This window comes from Staurois parvus, unplaced genomic scaffold, assembly GCF_062004578.1.
Source record: "Staurois parvus isolate SC_StPar_1 unplaced genomic scaffold, SC_StPar_1.0 ptg002140l, whole genome shotgun sequence".
Lineage (NCBI taxonomy): Eukaryota > Metazoa > Chordata > Amphibia > Anura > Ranidae > Staurois > Staurois parvus.
The window spans coordinates 3,536,704-3,559,945 of NW_028319936.1; the positions used below are offsets into that span (position 1 = coordinate 3,536,704).

At 43.9% G+C, this 23,242-nt stretch overlaps 1 protein-coding gene across 1 annotated transcript in view; it reads right to left on the reverse strand.

The window, feature by feature from the left end:
* The window catches only part of F5 (coagulation factor V), a 170,480-nt gene that overhangs the window by 75,251 nt on the left and 71,987 nt on the right, over positions 1-23,242 (reverse strand). Inside the window, exons 13-15 of the mRNA XM_089665178.1 lie at positions 20,196-21,417; positions 12,351-13,100; positions 8,580-8,754 (exon numbers count right to left, since the gene is read on the reverse strand). Of these exons, the coding sequence (XP_089521304.1) occupies positions 8,580-8,754; positions 12,351-13,100; positions 20,196-21,417 (2,147 nt within the window). The remainder of the gene's footprint in view (positions 1-8,579; positions 8,755-12,350; positions 13,101-20,195; positions 21,418-23,242) is intronic.

Here is a 23,242-nt window from a genome sequence, read left to right on the forward strand (position 1 = left end):
GTGCCGCGCCGCGGTGGAGAGTGCCAAGCCGTCATTTCTTTGCCCAAAAGGCAGTGCCAGCCCTGCATTCACATGTAGAAGAGATGGTGGGCCAGTCTTTGAGCATGTCGGTCTCTGCCAAAGTGCACGGCAGCGCCGACGTGTGGAGCTGTAACTACGGTCAGGGACAGTACATGTCATTTACGGCCCACTGGGTGAACGTGGTGCCGGCACAGCCGCACCAGCAACTTGGACAGGTCACGACGCTTTTGCCTCCACGTTTGCACGTCCTTGGTCCAGCAAGCATGTCCGCCTCTACCACCTCTTTTTCCGCCGTGTCCTCAGCCGCCACCCCCGTGCCAAGTCCCATTACCCGACCGGCATATCACATGTGCAGGGCGCAACGGTGTCACGCTGTGCTGCACCTGGTATGCCTTGGCGAACGTAGTCACACAGGGGAGGAACTGCTGAGTGTAATGAACAGAGAAATCGACAGATGGCTGTCTCCGCGCAAACTAAAAATCGGAACCATGTTGACTGACAACGGAAAGAACATGGTGTCTGCTCTGCGTCAAGGAAGGTTGTGCCATGCGCCATGCATGGCTCACGTGTTCAATCTGGTTGTCAAGCGGTTCCTAAAATCCACCATCCCACTGCAAGACATCCTTAAAATGTCACGTAAACTGTGCATGCATTTCAGCCATTCCTACACCGCAAAGAACACCCTCATTGAGCTGCAGCGGCAGAACGGAATTCCACAGCATCGCCTGATCTGCGACGTTGCAACAAGGTGGAATTCAACCCTACACATGTTAGACCGCCTTTACGAGCAGCGAAAGGCCATCACCGATTTCCTGATGTTACAAGCGGATAAAGGTACTCCCCTGTGTAACTTAGATGTCAGCCATTGGCAGCTCATGCGTGACACCTGCCGCTTGCTCAGGCCCTTTGAGGAGGCCACGCTATTCGTGAGTCGGCAGGACTATGGGATGAACGACGTCATTCCTCTGTTGCACGTCCTGGAACAAATGCTGTTAACAATGGCTGGTCAGGGTGCGGTAGACGTGGCGCACAGATCTCAACGCCACATGACCCCTGTGGGGGCAGGACAGGAAGAAGAGGAGGAGGTAGAGGAGGACATTTGTGCTCAGGAATTATTGAGTGAAATGGGTGGTTTTTCCACTCAGCGGACAGGAGTGGAGGAGCAGGAGCATCTGGTAGAGGAGGAGGAGGAGGAGACAGAGGACCCAGACGCACCGTGGCAGTATGCTGTGGAGATGGAGGCAGGGAGTCCCTCGCATTCCTTGGCACAAATGGCCCATAGCATGCTCGGTTGCTTGCGTAGCGACAGCCGAATAATAACCATCAGACAGAGGGATGACTTTTGGCTGTCCACCTTGTTGGACCCTCGCTACCGGTCCAAAATGGTGGCCTTTTTCACACCTGCTGAGAGGGAGGCCAAAATTACGTACTATAAAAACCACCTATGTAGTCAGTTGGTCTCTGCCTTTGTGCGCCAACGTCCATCCTCAGACACTGTGGGCCCTGTGCGCTCGCGTTCCGCTGGCATGGCAGCAGGGGAGGGGTGGGGTGGTAGGAGCAGTGGCAGCTCCACCAGCAGTGGCTGCCTCAGTCTGCAGTCGATGATGAGTAGCTTTCTTCACCAGCGCAGTGAGGAAACTACTAACCAGCCGCAGCAGCAGCAGCAGCATCAGGTGGACCTGGAGCAGGAGCTCAAACAACAGGCTTGGGCCTACTTGGACAGCACCCTGCCAACCGAGGTAGACAATCCCCTTGACTACTGGGCAACGAAACTTGACCTTTGGCCCCAACTAGCTGAATTTGCCCTTGAAAGGCTGTCATGCCCGGCCAGTAGCGTGGCATCGGAGCGCGTGTTTAGTGCGGCAGGAGGTATTGTAACTCCGCGGAGGACACGACTGTCCACCCAAAGTGTGGAGAGACTCACGTTTGTGAAAATGAATCAGGCGTGGATTAGTCTGGATTTCAAACCACCAGTTCCTGACACAACTGACTAAATCCGCCATGAATCATGCCTCAAACATGTGCCACTTTCAGGTCTCCTCACACTGCTGGTGTGTTTAATTTTTTGACATAGGGTGCTGGCAGATTACGGGCCTCCTATAGCTGCTGCCAGGCCCCTAATCTGCCATAGGCCCCTATATACCGCCTCCTCATGCTGCTGCTAGGTCCAGAGTCTCTCATGGGTCCCTGTACGGCCTCCCATTGCTGCTGTCTCCATCGCCACACTCTGCTGCCATGTGCCACTTTCAGGTCTCTTCACACTGCTGGTGTGTTTAATTTTTTGACATAGGGTGCAGGCAGATTACGGGCCTCACATAGCTGCTGCCAGGCCCCTAATCTGCCATGGGCCCCTATATACCGCCTCCTCATGCTGCTGCCAAGTCTAGAGTCTGTCATAGGTCCCTGTACGGCCTCCCATTGCTGCTGTCTCCATCGCCACACTCTGCCATGTGCCACTTTCAGGTCTCTTCACACTGCTGGTGTGTTTAATTTTTTGACATAGGGTGCAGGCAGATTACGGGCCTCACATAGCTGCTGCCAGGCCCCTAATCTGCCATGGGCCCCTATATACCGCCTCCTCATGCTGCTGCCAAGTCTAGAGTCTGTCATAGGTCCCTGTACGGCCTCCCATTGCTGCTGTCTCCATCGCCACACTCTGCCATGTGCCACTTTCAGGTCTCTTCACACTGCTGGTGTGTTTAATTTTTTGACATAGGGTGCAGGCAGATTACGGGCCTCACATAGCTGCTGCCAGGCCCCTAATCTGCCATGGGCCCCTATATACCGCCTCCTCATGCTGCTGCCAAGTCCAGAGTCTCTCATGGGTCCCTGTACGGCCTCCCATTGCTGCTGTCTCCATCGCCACACTCTGCTGCCATGTGCCACTTTCAGGTCTCTTCACACTGCTGGTGTGTTAAATTTTTTGACATAGGGTGCAGGCAGATTACGGGCCTCACATAGCTGCTGCCAGGCCCCTAATCTGCCATGGGCCCCTATATACCGCCTCCTCATGCTGCTGCCAAGTCTAGAGTCTGTCATGGGTCCCTGTACGGCCTCCCATTGCTGCTGTCTCCATCGCCACACTCTGCTGCCATGTGCCACTTTCAGGTCTCTTCACACTGCTGGTGTGTTAAATTTTTTGACATAGGGTGCAGGCAGATTACGGGCCTCACATAGCTGCTGCCAGGCCCCTAATCTGCCATGGGCCCCTATATACCGCCTCCTCATGCTGCTGCCAAGTCCAGAGTCTCTCATGGGTCCCTGTACGGCCTCCCATTGCTGCTGTCTCCATCGCCACACTCTGCTGCCATGTGCCACTTTCAGGTCTCTTCACACTGCTGGTGTGTTAAATTTTTTGACATAGGGTGCAGGCAGATTACGGGCCTCACATAGCTGCTGCCAGGCCCCTAATCTGCCATGGGCCCCTATATACCGCCTCCTCATGCTGCTGCCAAGTCCAGAGTCTGTCATGGGTCCCTGTACGGCCTCCCATTGCTGCTGTCTCCATCGCCACACTCTGCTGCCATGTGCCACTTTCAGGTCTCTTCACACTGCTGGTGTGTTTAATTTTTTGACATAGGGTGCAGGCAGATTACGGGCCTCACATAGCTGCTGCCAGGCCCCTAATCTGCCATGGGCCCCTATATACCGCCTCCTCATGCTGCTGCCAAGTCTAGAGTCTGTCATAGGTCCCTGTACGGCCTCCCATTGCTGCTGTCTCCATCGCCACACTCTGCCATGTGCCACTTTCAGGTCTCTTCACACTGCTGGTGTGTTTAATTTTTTGACATAGGGTGCAGGCAGATTACGGGCCTCACATAGCTGCTGCCAGGCCCCTAATCTGCCATGGGCCCCTATATACCGCCTCCTCATGCTGCTGCCAAGTCCAGAGTCTCTCATGGGTCCCTGTACGGCCTCCCATTGCTGCTGTCTCCATCGCCACACTCTGCTGCCATGTGCCACTTTCAGGTCTCTTCACACTGCTGGTGTGTTAAATTTTTTGACATAGGGTGCAGGCAGATTACGGGCCTCACATAGCTGCTGCCAGGCCCCTAATCTGCCATGGGCCCCTATATACCGCCTCCTCATGCTGCTGCCAAGTCTAGAGTCTGTCATGGGTCCCTGTACGGCCTCCCATTGCTGCTGTCTCCATCGCCACACTCTGCTGCCATGTGCCACTTTCAGGTCTCTTCACACTGCTGGTGTGTTAAATTTTTTGACATAGGGTGCAGGCAGATTACGGGCCTCACATACCTGCTGCCAGGCCCCTAATCTGCCATGGGCCCCTATATACCGCCTCCTCATGCTGCTGCCAAGTCCAGAGTCTCTCATGGGTCCCTGTACGGCCTCCCATTGCTGCTGTCTCCATCGCCACACTCTGCTGCCATGTGCCACTTTCAGGTCTCTTCACACTGCTGGTGTGTTAAATTTTTTGACATAGGGTGCAGGCAGATTACGGGCCTCACATAGCTGCTGCCAGGCCCCTAATCTGCCATGGGCCCCTATATACCGCCTCCTCATGCTGCTGCCAAGTCCAGAGTCTGTCATGGGTCCCTGTACGGCCTCCCATTGCTGCTGTCTCCATCGCCACACTCTGCTGCCATGTGCCACTTTCAGGTCTCTTCACACTGCTGGTGTGTTAAATTTTTTGACATAGGGTGCAGGCAGATTACGGGCCTCACATAGCTGCTGCCAGGCCCCTAATCTGCCATGGGCCCCTATATACCGCCTCCTCATGCTGCTGCCAAGTCTAGAGTCTGTCATGGGTCCCTGTACGGCCTCCCATTGCTGCTGTCTCCATCGCCACACTCTGCCATGTGCCACTTTCAGGTCTCTTCACACTGCTGGTGTGTTTAATTTTTTGACATAGGGTGCAGGCAGATTACGGGCCTCACATAGCTGCTGCCAGGCCCCTAATCTGCCATGGGCCCCTATATACCGCCTCCTCATGCTGCTGCCAAGTCCAGAGTCTCTCATGGGTCCCTGTACGGCCTCCCATTGCTGCTGTCTCCATCGCCACACTCTGCTGCCATGTGCCACTTTCAGGTCTCTTCACACTGCTGGTGTGTTAAATTTTTTGACATAGGGTGCAGGCAGATTACGGGCCTCACATAGCTGCTGCCAGGCCCCTAATCTGCCATGGGCCCCTATATACCGCCTCCTCATGCTGCTGCCAAGTCCAGAGTCTGTCATGGGTCCCTGTACGGCCTCCCATTGCTGCTGTCTCCATCGCCACACTCTGCTGCCATGTGCCACTTTCAGGTCTCTTCACACTGCTGGTGTGTTAAATTTTTTGACATAGGGTGCAGGCAGATTACGGGCCTCACATAGCTGCTGCCAGGCCCCTAATCTGCCATGGGCCCCTATATACCGCCTCCTCATGCTGCTGCCAAGTCCAGAGTCTCTCATGGGTCCCTGTACGGCCTCCCATTGCTGCTGTCTCCATCGCCACACTCTGCTGCCATGTGCCACTTTCAGGTCTCTTCACACTGCTGGTGTGTTAAATTTTTTGACATAGGGTGCAGGCAGATTACGGGCCTCACATAGCTGCTGCCAGGCCCCTAATCTGCCATGGGCCCCTATATACCGCCTCCTCATGCTGCTGCCAAGTCTAGAGTCTGTCATGGGTCCCTGTACGGCCTCCCATTGCTGCTGTCTCCATCGCCACACTCTGCCATGTGCCACTTTCAGGTCTCTTCACACTGCTGGTGTGTTAAATTTTTTGACATAGGGTGCAGGCAGATTACGGGCCTCACATAGCTGCTGCCAGGCCCCTAATCTGCCATGGGCCCCTATATACCGCCTCCTCATGCTGCTGCCAAGTCTAGAGTCTGTCATGGGTCCCTGTACGGCCTCCCATTGCTGCTGTCTCCATCGCCACACTCTGCTGCCATGTGCCACTTTCAGGTCTCTTCACACTGCTGGTGTGTTAAATTTTTTGACATAGGGTGCAGGCAGATTACGGGCCTCACATAGCTGCTGCCAGGCCCCTAATCTGCCATGGGCCCCTATATACCGCCTCCTCATGCTGCTGCCAAGTCCAGAGTCTCTCATGGGTCCCTGTACGGCCTCCCATTGCTGCTGTCTCCATCGCCACACTCTGCTGCCATGTGCCACTTTCAGGTCTCTTCACACTGCTGGTGTGTTAAATTTTTTGACATAGGGTGCAGGCAGATTACGGGCCTCACATAGCTGATGCCAGGCCCCTAATCTGCCATGGGCCCCTATATACCGCCTCCTCATGCTGCTGCCAAGTCTAGAGTCTGTCATGGGTCCCTGTACGGCCTCCCATTGCTGCTGTCTCCATCGCCACACTCTGCCATGTGCCACTTTCAGGTCTCTTCACACTGCTGGTGTGTTTAATTTTTTGACATAGGGTGCAGGCAGATTACGGGCCTCACATAGCTGCTGCCAGGCCCCTAATCTGCCATGGGCCCCTATATACCGCCTCCTCATGCTGCTGCCAAGTCCAGAGTCTGTCATGGGTCCCTGTACGGCCTCCCATTGCTGCTGTCTCCATCGCCACACTCTGCTGCCATGTGCCACTTTCAGGTCTCTTCACACTGCTGGTGTGTTAAATTTTTTGACATAGGGTGCAGGCAGATTACGGGCCTCACATAGCTGCTGCCAGGCCCCTAATCTGCCATGGGCCCCTATATACCGCCTCCTCATGCTGCTGCCAAGTCTAGAGTCTGTCATGGGTCCCTGTACGGCCTCCCATTGCTGCTGTCTCCATCGCCACACTCTGCCATGTGCCACTTTCAGGTCTCTTCACACTGCTGGTGTGTTTAATTTTTTGACATAGGGTGCAGGCAGATTACGGGCCTCACATAGCTGCTGCCAGGCCCCTAATCTGCCATGGGCCCCTATATACCGCCTCCTCATGCTGCTGCCAAGTCCAGAGTCTCTCATGGGTCCCTGTACGGCCTCCCATTGCTGCTGTCTCCATCGCCACACTCTGCTGCCATGTGCCACTTTCAGGTCTCTTCACACTGCTGGTGTGTTAAATTTTTTGACATAGGGTGCAGGCAGATTACGGGCCTCACATAGCTGCTGCCAGGCCCCTAATCTGCCATGGGCCCCTATATACCGCCTCCTCATGCTGCTGCCAAGTCTAGAGTCTGTCATGGGTCCCTGTACGGCCTCCCATTGCTGCTGTCTCCATCGCCACACTCTGCTGCCATGTGCCACTTTCAGGTCTCTTCACACTGCTGGTGTGTTAAATTTTTTGACATAGGGTGCTGGCAGATTACGGGCCTCCCATTGCTGCTGCCAGACATGTAATCTGCCATGGGCCCCCGTACCGACTCCTCATGCTGTGACGTTGCAACAAGGTGTAATTCAACCCTACATATGTTAGACCGCCTTTACGAACAGCTAAAGGCCATCACAGATTTCCTGATGTTAAAAGCGGATAAAGGTACTCCCTGTGTAACTTAGATGTCAGCCATTGTCAGCTCATGTGTGACACCTGCGCTTGCTCAGGCCCTTTGAGGAGGCCACGCTATTCGTGAGTCGGCAGGACTATGGGATGAATGAGGTCAAATCGGCCATGGGCCCCCGTACCGCCTGTTCACGCTGATGCTGGTCCCACAGTGTGACCTGGGTCCCTGTACGGCCTCCCATTGCTTCCACTCTGCCATGTGCCACTTTGAAATCTCCTCACACTCCTGCGGTTGTCCATTTTGTCATAGGTTGCTGGCAGATTACAGGCCTTCCATAGGTGCCACCAAGCCCCATATCGGCCATGGGCCCCCGTACCGCCTGGTCACGCTGCTGCTGGGCCCACAGTGTGACCTGGGTCCCTGTACCGCCTCCCATTGCTCCCACTCTGCCATGTGCCACTTTCAGGTCTCCTCACGCTCCTGCTGGTTTCCATTTTGTCATAGGTTGCTGTATGGCCTCCCATTGCTGCTGCCTCCACCGCCACACTGTGGCTCCAAACACTGGTTTTGGCCCCGTGACTGGCCAAAGGAGTGAAGTGTGCAGTGATTCTAAGATCGACGGCACTCATCTGCATGTCATACTGACAGACAGTATTATTTCTCTTCCCCAGCAGACTCCAAGGGCATTTAAATTAAAGGTACAGTGTTCTGCACTAATATTAAGTCTCTCTGAAGCCTAGAAACACCCTTTTTTAAGTTAAATTCACAGCGAATTTATTCGACTCGAATCGAATATTGTCCACGAATTCGCCGAATCAGTCGAATCGAATTTTTCATTTCTTCGCTCATCTCTAGTAACAGCCATTGAGATCTTCAAATTTCACTTTCAGATTCTGGTCGTTGGTGACAGAACAGTTTGTATGCTGAGATGAGAAGCAACGAACATGTTCTCTGCTCCTTATCTCAGCTACATAAACCTGTACACACAAGAGATCAGCCATGATCCTGAGGATCACGGCATTTCCCCCCCTTCATAAATGGACACCTTAATCTTTATATTTCTCTGTAGTCACTAGTTCTCAACATTTAATGGATGATGCAAGTTGGGCAATCTTTATTACTTATAACTAACACACCAGGTTAAAAAAAAATTATCTTATATATAGAACTCACCTGGATAACATCTTCAACTTCAGCTCTGATTACAGGTCCAAGTATACCAAGATGTTCTTCATATTCACCATCTACAGCAGGTTTTGTGAAACTGCTATCAAGGTACTGTCGAAATATAACCTTTTTATAGACAGTCCCTCTAGATTCACTGACAGGTTTGTCATTAACATTGTACCTTTAAAGGAAACATAATGATTGAAATATGACATTTGTACCAGGAAGACACCATGTGAAAAAATGGCAACATTAGCTGTAGTCATAGCCATCATTTACTTTAGGTATTCTATATTTGCTGTAAACTTTAAAGTCTCTAAAGCACTGATATTGAAAATCAAAAAATCCTTCAGTGAGTTCTGTTTAAACTAACGTTTGAAATTCTTCAAAGGTATCGGTGTATAAGTAGAGGTCATAAAAGGGAACAAATAGCAACAGACAAGTAGGATTGATAAGAGACAATATACATACAATAGTGATAAAAATATAATACAAAGCTACATGGAGTGCTATCATATTAAAAACTTATAGAGATGTGGTACTGGAAATTAGTTATCATTATGTCTATCAAAATGCTCCTCTAAAGAGATACCACAGTTTGATACAGTGCTGTTTGTATTGTCCTGTGAGTAATACCCCCAAATAAAGTTGTTGAGTGGTGAAGCACCTGCTAAATTTACAACAGTCGTGAATCTAATCTGAATAGCAAGAGTCAAAGTTTTTTGCTGCTCGATCTGAAAATATGCCATGGGGTTGATTTATTAAAAAAGTAAAGGCTGTTCACTTAGCAAACTAAGGTTAAGCTGTATTCAATATGATTAGCTAATTATGGGTCGGGGGAGAAAAAATGGATTTTCGCTAGTACATGAAGTGAACATGGCTTCACCTAACTTATTTATTATGCTAAGAAAAATTCAAATTGCAAAGTGAACATTCACTTTGCTAAGTGAACAGTGTTTACGTTTTTAGTAAATCAGCCCCATTGTGTACTTGTGTAGTGACTTGGTAAGAGTGCTGAAGGGGGTTGATTTGAGTTTGATACTTATGTATTCAAGGCTTCCCCATGAAGACCTGAGTTTGATACTCATGTTTTCAGGGCTACCTCATGACTTCTACAACTCAGAACGTTTACACAAATACTAAATTTTTATTTTAAGAAGGTGGAGCATAAGACTCATATAAGACTTGTTACTATTGCCAAAAGTCTGTTCTCCAAGTGTAAGTGTATGCCAGAGTCTTCTGGGGGGACTTTCATCTGTGTACACCTGCCTACCTCCAACACAATCCAGTCCGCTGAAAAAAAAAATGGAAGGGGACCCACCCCCCCCTCCATCTAGGCAGATTGAATTGGATCGTAGAGCAGTTGGATATAAACAGACAGTGGACTCCAATTACTCCTGGCCCCCACAGAGTAGGCTCCATTCTGCAGAAGCTGAGCAGACACTGACCTGTCATCTGCCCGCTCTGCTCTGCTCAGCAGAGGATCAGTAAACAGATCCCCTGCTAATCAAAACAGAGTCTGCTCCTTGTGAAAAGGACCTTAACCACTTGCCCTCCAGAGGATTTACCCCCCTTCCTGACCAGGCCATTTTTTGCGATACAGCACTGCGTTACTTTAACTGACAATTGCACGGTCATGGAATGCTGCACCCAAATCAAATGTATGTCCCTTTTTTCCCACAAGTAGAGCTTTCTTTTGGTGGTATTTGATCACCTCTGCGGTTTTTATTTTTTGTGCTATAAACAAAAAAGGCCAACAATTTTGAAAAAAAAAAAAATATTTTTGACTTTTTGCTATAAAACATATCCAGTAAAAAAATTTAAAACATAAACTCTCATCATAAATTTAGGGCAAAATGTATTCTGTGACATATCTTTGGTTAAAAAAATCCCAATATGTGTGAATTAATTGGTTTACATGAAAGTTATAGCGTCTACAAATGGCGGTATATATACTGGAATTTTTTCTTTTTTTAATACTAGTAATGGTGGCGATCAGCGACTTATAACGGAACTGCGGTGGGCATTCTTTTATTGGGGGGGGAACTGACTAACTGCCACTGACATCCCCACTGACACTAATACAGTGATCAGTGCTAATAAAAAGCACTGACACTTTACTAATGACACTGGGAAGGAAGAGGTTAACATCTGGGGCGATCAAAGGGTTAATTGTGTGCTGTGTGTGTTTTACTGTGTGCTGTGTTTTACTAGTGAGGTATGCTGTTTTGTATTGTTCTGCTATGCAGAGCAATACAAAGAAGCATGTAGGAGCTGAGAGGGGAGAGATCTGTATTGTTTACTTACAGACCTCTCCCCCGTCAGTGATACTCGGTGATCGCCAGGTGTCGGTAGTCAATCTCCGTCTGGGACTCGGTGATTGACAGCTGTAGCTGCCAATGGCAGCACAGGTAGGGAGTGCGCACCCCCTACCCGGAAATACAAAATTACGTATATAAATGTGATTTTGCACAGCCCTGTCACATTATTTGTGCTATAAGGCGGTGGGGAAATGGGTTAAAGATTCAGAAAATATAGCAGTCAGCTGACCAGTAAATTAGTGATTTGGCAAGGGTGACAGAGGTATCTGGTAGTGAAGGGATCAGTGTGCTTGGATTCCTTCCCTAGTGGTTAGTACCCCGACTTGGGTCCAGCTGTGGTAAGGGGCTTCCTAGGGACCTGGCCTGAGAAGGCACAGGGGAGGGAGGTCTCAAGCAGAAGAAACACAATGCAAAGCTGTTTGGAACATAAGAGTGGAACAAGTGTGTGCCAACAGAGTCCCAAAGGAGAGTGACAGTCATAAGCTGCTAGAGACTGAAAGATGTTATGCATCTCCTTCTCAGAAATGCTACTGGTGCTCATGTTGAGCAGAGAAGAGGATGCTAGCCCATAGTGTCAATAGAAGAGACCCGTGTGAAGATGTCAAGTATAGTGCTGCCTTAACGCAACCTCATGTGTTTACATTCAATCACTACATGCAGTCAATTTCTATGGGCATGAGTACACATCTGTACTCCTCCCTATAACTCTGCTAACAAGGGTATGATGTATGGGTAGAAAGAAGCTAAGATAGGGATGGAAAGGGGGATTCTAAAGCTGCCCATACACTAGATGAAAAATCATTTGAAAATCTGGCATTTGGACAGTTCGTTAGCTTTTTGTCGAGTTAATGGACAAATCGAAAATCAGTAGTGATGTTTTTGAGTAAAAAAATTGAAGGAAAAGTTTGGAAAACTTCTGCAGAATGGACAATACATTGAAAGGTTAATGTGTTTCTCGCCAATTCTGTTGGTACTGCGCATACGTGGCCAAGAAGCAAAAAAATGGACAAAAAACTGATTCCTTTATGTCCATTAAACGATTTATTGTTCGAAATTCAGTCATTGCATGATGGCAATACTATTTGCTCTCATGACCAATTTTTCACAGCTGTTTCTTAATTTAACTACCACTGTCACGGGAGCTGCCAAGACTTTAGCATCTCTGGTGCTTTCCTCCCAATATTATTTTTTTTAAGGTGGAATTTAAAGTATAATGTCTGATCTCATTAAGAAAATGAAGATAACTTATAATACAAGCAATGAAAGCAAATTGATTTTAGTTTTTATTTGATTAATGTAAGTTAAATATCAAAGCAAAGCAGCGGCAGGTAAAACATAAAAACGATTTTTATATTTTCCCAAGAAAAAAAAATCATGACAATATAAACAAAACACAAATGTCAAAATAAACGAACTCAAGTAAGTACGGTAATTACAAACATAATACTGTATGTACCTTTTAGCCCGTCCAGAGTAATCCCACTGCACTTCTTCAGCTGCAATATAGTAAATTCTCTTTATTCCTTTTGAGGTCCGTAGATAATTCTCTATGATCCTGTCAGGGTTGGTATAGCGATTAACATCATCCTCTGTTATTATTTTGTATGGCTCTTCATATGCAATCATAAGTTTAGGTATTTCCTGAGTGTTGGTGTTGAATTCTGCATCTGCATCATACTCTTCATATTCACCATCAGCACCTCTGGAGACTCCAATCACTATTTCTTTTATAGATTTGGAAAAACCTCTGGGATTAAATCCTCTGGGAGATAACGTTATGTTGTTATCCCCAGTAGTGTTCTCATTGTTTGAGATGTTGGAAGAGGCATATTGTCTGAGCTCATACTGAGTACTATTAGACAAATATAATTCATAATGGCTACTGTTTGCAGTCCTTTTTTCTTTTATTTTGCTTACTCTCTTTTCTCGTTTGACATATTTGATACTACTGGTATTATTGCTAATGCCATGAATCTGGAATTTTTCCATTTTCTTTGCATAAATGATTGTACGCTCTTTTTTTGCCTCAGTTTGGGAGTTTTGTTGTGTTATGTCATTTGAGGATGGATTTGACTGATTACCTGATTCATTTGCATCATCTGTTTTTTCTTCAGAGGTTATCAGTCCTGAATCTTCCTTTAAGAATGTTTCATTACCATGAGGCTTAGTCATTATGATTTTCATTATATCTTCATATATCTGAGAGCTGTGAATACAAATATAGTAGACAAAGTCATTATTGTACACAAGAAGTATTACAGTAATTCATATGCATTGAGATAAATTGGCCAAGGTGCAAAAGAATAAGGCACTAAAAAGAGCAATCCAGGCAAAACACTAATGAGTCTATTTATAAACATTTGTTGCACGAATGTCAGTAACATTTATGCAAGCTGAACAAAATGTTACTATACCTTTTCTAATAGATTAATTCATGTATCATAAACTCCATCTAGTTACCAAAATGCTGTATATTTTTTCATAAAGGTATTACAAAAACACTTTACTTCTTTTTGGCCACTAAATGGAGCTAATGATGCAGAAATTATACTTTTAGAAACCATTCAGTGAAAGTTTTTTCAGCTTTTACTAATGTTTTTGATATTAGTGCAACAAATGTTTTATAAATAGACCCCAAAATGTCATCAGATGCCAAGTGAATATTTGTTTACCTTTATTTGTGTTTTATTTTTAACCACTTTGTTTATCAGAATCTAGTTTTATATTTTTACTGCCATACCACCATATGCAATAAAGACTGTAATGCCCCCAAGGCATTGTAATTAATATGTAACTATAGCCTAAAATTTCTTAAACATTTTGGATAGAATAGACAAGGTTTAACACACCTGTCATTTTTTTGTTTAAGATTTTAGGTTAGTGAGATTTCCCTTCACATTCTGCCCCAAAGTCACAAAAAGCAAGAGAAAGTCTCTCCAAAATGTAGGGAAAACATACCAGAATAGATTAACCAAGTAAAACTTCTTCCTCAGTTTATGTTTCAATGACAATAGCAAAATTTTGAATTTCCCATCACTTTCTATTCTGCTGGGACCAGGGATGGACTGACAACTCATGGGGACCCCGGGCAATAAGGGATCATGGGGCCCCTGTGTCCTTGCCCAAACTCAAAAAAGCCTATGAAAAAGGTACCAGGGGGATCTCATGGGGCCCCCTACTGACCCCGAGCTCTCGGGCAGTGCCTGAGTTTCCAAATGGTCAGTCCGCCCCTGGCTGGGACTGAATCTCCTTAGTAGGGATATAGACCCCCCTGCCCCCCACCCCAATACTGTATCCAAAACTAAAAAAAAAATGTTTGGCTGTGTACACTTTAATATAAATGATGGTTGTTATAATATTATTACTACTATTATTATTATTGTGCAAGCTGCAAGCAAAGCTATATAAAAAAGGTAGACAATCCAGTTCCAATACAATTTATTTACAAGAGGGTGAGAGCCTACAATCTAAAAAGGAAGAGCAAGTGGTAGAAAAGGTCATACATGTGAGGGATGAGCTGATGGAAAAACTGAAGTACAGTTTATTAGATGGTGGTGGAATAGACTTCCCTGAAGAGATTTTTCACAGTTCAGCTAAAATCAGAGCAGAGGAGAGAGCTGTGTGTACAAAATGGATTTGGTTATATTCCATTAATCCTTTCAACAGCCAAACAGGAAGTTTTACAGGAAATAAGAGGCTCTGGAAAAGTTCTGAAGTCGAGCATGAGAGGAGGTGATGAGGGTGCTAGAGAGCAGAAGGTCTTGCGAAGAGTAGGAGGATGACTTGGGTGATAATTGAGACAAGGTTGGTCATATAGCTCAGGGAAGAGTTGTGGATCACTTTACAGTATATGTTGTTAGTATTTTGAATTTGATTTGTTGGTGAGCAGAAGCCAGTGGAGGGATTGTCAGATAAGGGCAGTGGCCATAGAACAGTTGGTAAAATGGATAAATCTAGCAGCAATATTCATCAAAGACTGAAGAGGGATTGCCTGTTCATAGGCTGGCCAACATAAAGGGAGTTCCACTGGTTGAGGAGAGATAACAAGGGAGTGAAGTAGTAGCTTTGTGGCCTGATTTGTTAAGAAGAGGCAAATGTTGGAAAGTTTGTGGAGGTGAAGGCAAGAAGATCTGAGCAGTGCATGGATGTAGGGCTGGACTGAGAGGCCAAAGCCCAGGATTACACCTAGCACCCTGGCCAGAGGGGAGATAGTTGTGTTATTGATCTGAATCAAAAAGTAGGGTGGGGGACATGGTGAGGTGGAGGGAGGGAGATATATGAGATCAGTTTTGGGAAGATTTAGTTTGAGGAAGTGGTGTACAATCCATGCTGATATGTCAGTTAGTAAATTAGTGATGCATGAAGGTGTGGGCTGAGGATTACAGAGATAGATTTGGTTGTAGTCAAAAAAAGAGATGGCATTGGAAGCCACTGGAGGTTTTCAACTGACTAAGGGGGGAGATAAAGACAGAGAATAGTAGGGGTGCAAGGACAAAGCTTTGTGAGACCCCTGAAGAGGTGAGGAGGAGACAGAATTATAGATGTCACTAAAGTTAGTTAGGAGGAGAATCAGGAAAGAGCAGACTCTTGAAGACCAAGAGAGTAGAGTTTTTTTATGGAGTAGTGTGTGGTCAATTGTATCAAATGCAGCAGAATGGTCTTAAGAGTATGACTTAGGCTAGGTTCACACTGCGACTGCAAAGCTGATGGAGATGGATGTATCAGTTGAGTAAAAAAATAAACTTAGAAATAGACTTCAGTAAATAATTAAAAAAAAAACAAATATTTCACCTATGCTACAAACTAACTAAATTAAAAAATATTATGAATTAATTTCTCACTTCCAATGTGTAATTATCTCAAATCTGTACAGTGAATTGCCATATGCTAACAGAATGTTAAAACAAGGCTTGAAATGGGAGTGCCTGCACTGTAAACTGATTGGTGGAAAGGGGAGTATTTAAGTAAGCCAAAAGGCAGGTGAGAATTTTTTATGTTATCAGTTTCATCATATTCTGTACCAGCCTAAAGAACGCCCATAAGGTGGAGCAATAACAGAATTTGCAGAGTTTGGCATAGTGCCACATGACACAGTGGGTGGATGACTCAAAAGAGTATTTGTTTTACTGTACAAATCTTTTTTTCTTTTAAACAGTTTGCAATATTTGTATTTCAGCTTTGTATTTGGCTGTTTGAATGGGGTTGAAGCCTAGTTACAAAATACCTCAAAGGATTATGACTGTTTATTGGTTTGCTGACATGCAATGCTATTTGGGTCTTTTGTTTCACTCTCAAAGCACATTCTTCTTCTGCTGCCAACCTCTGTTAGTTGGTCCACAGCATATTGTCGTGTATCAGCAATTTTCTGCTATGGATTCCACAGCAGGTGCCTAACACCGAGTGCTCCCTGTAGGGAAAGTTGAAGTCACAGCTGGAGAAGTTGCAGATGCTGCATGGAGATTTTGTACCCCTCTTCCTCCCACTGTTATTGCTGGTCTCATCCTAGTGCGATTTTCTCATTTGCTACGGTCAAATGTGTTATTTTTTCTGCTCTCTTTATTATCAATGACTTAGTGGATAGCAAACAAAACACACTGGCTATGTTTGGTGCTCATGAGAAACTTACTGCACCCCTCTTTAACCTAGCTGAGAAGTGCAGTCCCACCATGCTGGGCTGTAGCTCTCTTTCCTCTTAGCTAAGCCTATAGAACTGTGTTTTGGTCTTTACTATTATTACTGTGACAAGTACTATTATACTGAGACAAGCTAGCTAAATTGTGCGCTTCTATTTTTACTCCCCCTCTTCTTTCTCTTCTGCTCACTCTTTTCTGTTTCCCTTATTCCATTCCCTGAGTCAGTTGGGGCAATTTCACCTTAGGTTGTACTACCCACAGGGGGAATCAATGGTGGAGAAGGATCTGGGAGTTTTGGTAGATCATAAGCTTAATAATGGCATGCAATGCCAAGCTGCGGATTCTAAAGCGAGCAAAATCCTCTCTTGTTTTAAGAGAGGTATAGACTCCAGAGAGAGAGATATAATTTTACCCTTGTTTAAATCATTAGTAAGATCTCATCTGGAATATGTAGTTCAGTTTTGGGCACCATTTCACAAAAAGGATATCAGGGAACTGGAGAAAGTGCAGAGAAGGGCAACCAAATTGATAAGAGCCATGGAGGAGCTCAGCTATGAGGAAAGATTAGAGGAACTGAATGTATTCTTTCATGAGAAGAGGAGATAAAGGGGGGATATGATCAACATGTATAAATACATAGGTGGTCTATACAGTGAACTTGGTATAGTTATTCACTTAAAGGTCATCAGAGAGGACAAGGGGGTACTCTTTACAACTGGTGTTAAAGAGGTTTGAACTCCAAACATGGAAAGGTTTTTTCACAGCAAGAAGTGTGAAAATGCGGAATAGACTTCCTGGTTATGGCCAGCTCAGTAGATTGCTTTTAAACAAGGCCTGGATTATTTCCTAAATGCACATTATATAACTGGATATTAAGATTTATAGGTAAAATTGATCATGGGAATATCCGATTACCTCTTGGAGGATCAGAAAGGAATTTCTTCCCCTGCTGGAGCAAATTGGATAATGCTTTGTTGGGGTGTTTTACCTTCCTCTGGATAAACTGTGGGTATAGGATTGTATCATTTATTTATTTCTTTTTCTTTCTTATTGATTGAACTAAATGGACTTGTGTCTTTTTTCAACAATAATAAGTATGTAAATATGTAACATAAGATTCTGGTGCAGTTTGGCTAGCTCTCAGGTCTTCAAGTTATTCCTATGAAATCCAAGGCCCTGAATACTTCTATCTCCCTGCTCAACTCCATACCCTCCAACAAAAATACCAGTATCAATGGGAGCACCACAGAATTCCATACTTGGGTGTTTATGTGACAAATGATTAGTCTACCTTTTTTGAGGCAAACTACTCCCCACTTCTCCATAAACCCAAATTTTTTCTGCATAAATTAGGCTAACTACAATTTGTTTTGGTTTGGTGAGTAAAGGCATTAAAAATGACATACATGCCTAAATTACTATACTTATTTAGAGTTTACTAATCTCTGCCCCTATCATGAGCTGTATCCAAGCCAGGTGATATGCTTTATTTGGCAAAACCTTAAACCAAGAATCTCCAAACATGTCATGTTTCAAACCAGACAAGGGGGTTGGGCATCCAAAATTCTTGAGATATTACCAGGCTGCACAAATGGCATAATTAACTAAATACCAAACTAGCTATGAAACTCTTCTCTTGGTCAAGTTGGAAGCAATTGATTGCACACCATTACTCATTCATAACCTACTGTGGTTACATGCTTTGGACAGGAAAATGCTACTGAACCCCATCACACAGCGCTCATTGCAGCTCGGGGACAGTCTCAGATATTCAAGAGGTTTACTCTCCCCCCATTTACCATTACTGTCTATCATTTTCAGCCCCTCTTTTATTCTGGGGTTTGAGTCCCCTGAGACCTTTAAACATTGGATTGCTTCAAAGGTAACTCACTTTCATTCATTACTGACATTTAAGGGATTCAAACCCCTCTCTGATCTCCAAAAAACACCATTTCAGTATCTGCAGGTTAAGCACTATGTGATGACCACTGTGCACTCCAAAGGAGGTAATTTAACCATAACACATTATGAGTCAAAATGTAAAAACACCCTTACTCAGAGTGCCTAATCTTCCTACTATATAACACTGTAACCTCTAAACAAACCCTGGAAACCTTAAACCCTTAAACACTTATTCCACAAGTGGGAACAAGATCTGTAGCATTACATAGACCATGACCATTGGGATCAGATCTGGACCACCATGAAGTCCTGCTCTTGCAATGTTACTGCAGTCAAAACTAATTATAAAGCACTACTCTGGTGGTACATGGTTTCCCCCACGTTAGCGTACATTAGCCAAGATACTTCTCCACACTGTTTTTGTGGCTGTTTTTTTTATTAACACTTGGTGGACTTAGTAGTCCAATGTCTATGTCAGAAAGTATATAGCATCTTGCATACTCTTCCTAGAAAGCAATATAACTGAATCCTCTTAAAGGCTTTCTCAATAGGAAACCCAAGGGGTAGTCTAAATCTCAATTTACTTATATGACTCATGTCTTCACAGCCACAAAACAAGAAATAGTGAAAGCCTGGCTTTCTAAAGAATTATCTATATCTAAGGATATATCCCAGCTCCATTGGACACTGCTTAATGAGGAATTGATGGCAAGGCTTCAGGGTAATATGTCTAAAATCCATCAGGTCTAGGAAACGTGGTTCTCCAACTATCTTCCACAGGACTTTGATTTTTGCCTCCTTGAGCTGTAACGCCATTCATCTGCACATACTCAGATCTATGATGTTTAAAACCTTCCCTGGCAGACTCTAACCATCCCACCCCCACACACACACTTTCCTCTTCTCAGACGTACCTCTTTCATTACAGCATCTTTTTTATATTTTTGCACTAGACTTTCTTGTTTTGGATATAGTAGAGAGGAATTAGAACACCTGTCAGTTTGTATTGCTGTCTGTGCCCTGGTTAAGGAGATTCACCCTTTCTATTTGTGCTGTTTAAGCTTATCATTGAAAGTAAAAGAAAATCCCAAATTTTGGGTTGTTCCCACAAAAGTAATAGAGGGGAAACCTTCCAATGGGGCACTAGCTCTGGTTAATTTGCAGGGATGTTTTCTCACTTCCTGTTTGGCTATGGGACAGGAGGTGAAGGGAAATCTCCACCCTTGTTCCATCCAAAATAATTTTACCTGTCTCACTACTTTTGCATATGACTGTTTTGTGAACAGTCAATTTTTGTACTTTTAGATTTATGTCAACAGTCATCTGATTTCTCAATAAAAATATTGAACAAGAAACATAGGAGGGATTTATTAAAACTGGAGAGTGAAAAATCTGGTGCAGCTGTGCATGGTAGTCAATCAGCTTCTAACTTCAGCTTGTCCAATTACGCCTCGACAATAAAACCTGGAAGTTGATTGGTTTCTATGCAGAGCTTCACTTGATTTTGCACTATCCAGTTTTAGTAAATAACCCTTTTAATTACAAAATAATATAAGAGACTGTGTCAAGTTTAAAAATGGTACAAAACTGAACTCAATATAATATAATTCAGGTTATCTCAGGTTTACATTTAAACCTCCCTCACAACAATTCAAAATATGATGTATTAATCAAATGCAATCATAATTAGTCAAGTGAAGTTTAACAAACTTTTAGATTCTTTGATCTTTAGTAAAAAGATCATTCAAATCATAAACTAAACATACCCTAGCATCTCTTCAATTTCTCTGTCATGGTATTCAGTAATACTAGTCTTTGCCTCACTCGGTCTTGCCAAAGATGTTTTCTCGTTTGTAGATTTCAGGGTTGTGTACAATGGATAACTCTTTGATGGAAAGGTTGGTAATGCTGCAGTTGGTGAATGGTGCTGATTGCCATTTATTTCTATGGGTAAACTATCAGACCTAGCCTGTGATATTACATCAGTTGTAAAGTTGACATCATGCTTTTCCATAAATCCCACTGTTCCATGTGGCCACTGAATAGTGTCATTTTCTTGAACCATTTCTTCCCATTCCTTTGATTTGTTTTCCTTATAACTGAAGTTAAAGGACTTATTAGTGTAATTTGATGCTTTTTCCACATCCCTTTTTGCAACACTTAGAAATTGAGTGGCTTCTGAATGGTTTGTCTTCTCCATTGTTTCTATGTGTTCCTTTCTTGAGCCATTTGTAGATTCTTCAAAATATGTATTGAAATCATATTCTGCTTGAATAATGCTTTTATCCTTGTCGACACCTGTGCTTTGTTCCTTTTCTGTGCCATTTGTTGATTTTTCAAAATATGTACTGAAATCATTTTCTGCTTGAATAATACTGTTTTCCTTGTCAGCATCTGTGCTGTTATGGTGATATATATAGACATCTTGTGTTCTGTTAAATGTTTCTTCATCTTGATCAGAGACAGCACTTTGTAATGTGTTAGTGAGATTGAATCCTTCAGTAGAATTACTAGGGCTTGTGGGAATAGTATGTTCTTTAGGTGAAAATGACTCCTTGGGAATATCATGACTTCCCCCCAGTGTGGCATTCTTATTATATGAACCTTCAGTAGACTCAGATGAATCACTGTCATAACTTCCTGGTGTGCTTGTGTTATAAAGAACATCTACATTTTCTATGTTGGTATCATACATGTCATCTATAGCTAAAGCAGTAAGATTTAATATTTCTTCTATGGCCCCTGTATTGTTCTTCCGAGACCTAATATTAAACTGTAAGGCCAAATTTGCACTGTAGTCATCCTCGTCTGTAACAATGTCTAATTCCTCATTGTCATCGATATCTGTTCTGACATCTGGATAAGCAAATGAAAACTCTTCATCTTCAAACTCTTCATAGTCTACAGGAGCAACACATTTTACATCTCTGAATCTTACATTCATGCCAGGTTTTTCTTTAAAGTTGAAATTACCAAAAATCCACACACCTGCAGTAAAAATGAAGAAATATATTACCTTTAACATACATATAAAAAAACACTGGTATATGCTGAAAGAGAATTATCCAACTGTAGTGGAATTTCATGCTCCCCCCACCCCCATCCCTCATACAGACGAGGGAGAAAACTCCACGATAGATTGGTGAAGACCAATCTGCATTGTCCATCGAGTTCAATTGCTACCTTTTAGGACCACGCAACACTGGTTCATACCCCTGTCTGAGTTGCATTCAGTGCAATTCTATGATTAACCTCCCTTGCAGTCTGATTATGTCCATATTTCTGTGCTCAAAGTGGTACATTTTTTGCATGGAAATATGTATTTTTTTTATTGTAGGCCTGAAATTTTTAGGAATAACTCACTGAAATATGTCCGAACAAGTCCAGTAAACATCCCAGGTATGTTAAAAATTGAAACACAAAATAATAAATTATAATTTAATAAATAATCATAAAAAATAATAATATAATAATACATTTAATTAAATAATATAATCAAACCAAAAACACTGAAATTTGAAATATAGCTCCAAGTTCGCATATTACTGAGCAAAGTCGCAAAATCATTTTCAGTGTCTGATGACGAATTTCCCCACGAATCATTATCACTCAATTCTGCAAGTGGTTCTAATTTACTATCGCTATTCTCTAGCTGGTCTAAAACTGCTTTTGACCTAAAGGGAAGCTTTTTGGACGCCATGGACATTTCTCAGTTTCCAGGCAGAAAGAACGGTAAAAATGCAAGCAGGGCACAGGACAAAGCACTAGGAACAAAGTGTATGTGAAATGCTTTGATACAGTAATGTTTTACTATGTGATTTTAGTGAATTTGGTGAATATTACTTTTAAAACTTTCAAATTTCCCGCCAGTTTCGTCCCCCGTACATCCTGACGTCGCAGGGAACAGAACCCGGAAGACAGATGCCGACATCTGCCGAAGGACATTGCAGGGGACACTGCAGGAGGGACATCGAAGGAGCTCAGGACAAGGTAGGTGAAGAAGAGATCCCGGAGCAAGGCTGCAGGGTATTCCCGAGTGTAGCTTGGGGTTACCACTTGTGGTGCTGAAACTTTACCCCAAGCTACACTCGGGAATACCTCCAGGGAAGTTAAGGGGAAGTATTTGTCGCACCCACTTGGAGGTTATAATATTAACATTAAGGGTTATTATATCTGTCAGTACTCTTATGTAATTTATGTTATCAAATATCCATGCAGGTTACTATACATGGGAGAGACAACACAAAAATTTAAAGATCGGATTGCCCGCCATAAATATTTGATTAGGGACAAATTGGTTCAATTACCACTTGCAAGACATTTTGTTGAGAATAGACATACTGTTGCACAACTCAAATTTATGGTTATAGATGGAGTTAATAGGGATAGAAGAGGGGGTAACCGTGAATTACTCTTGAGAAAACATGAGGTGCAGTGGATCCATAGGTTGGGCACACTGCACCCCAGGATACTCAATTTAGATTTTTATTTGTATTTGTATATATAATTATTCCTTTAATATTTTTTTAGGGTTCTGTATAGTTGCTTTTGTAAATATTTGTAAATCTGATCTCGATCCCTGGCTGGTCTTATATATATCTTTTCTTCATCCTTTTATATCTTTTTCAAAATCTTATTATATTGTATCCTTTTCTAGTAGGTGTATACTGGGATGCTCTTGGAGCGATGTTGCGAAGTGTACCTATTTATTTAACCAGTTCCTTGCCTTTGAATAGACTGAGATTTCATGATGTTGTTATTTTGCTTAATTGTTAATTGATTCCCAATGTTTAGAAACATATCGAAATGTTTG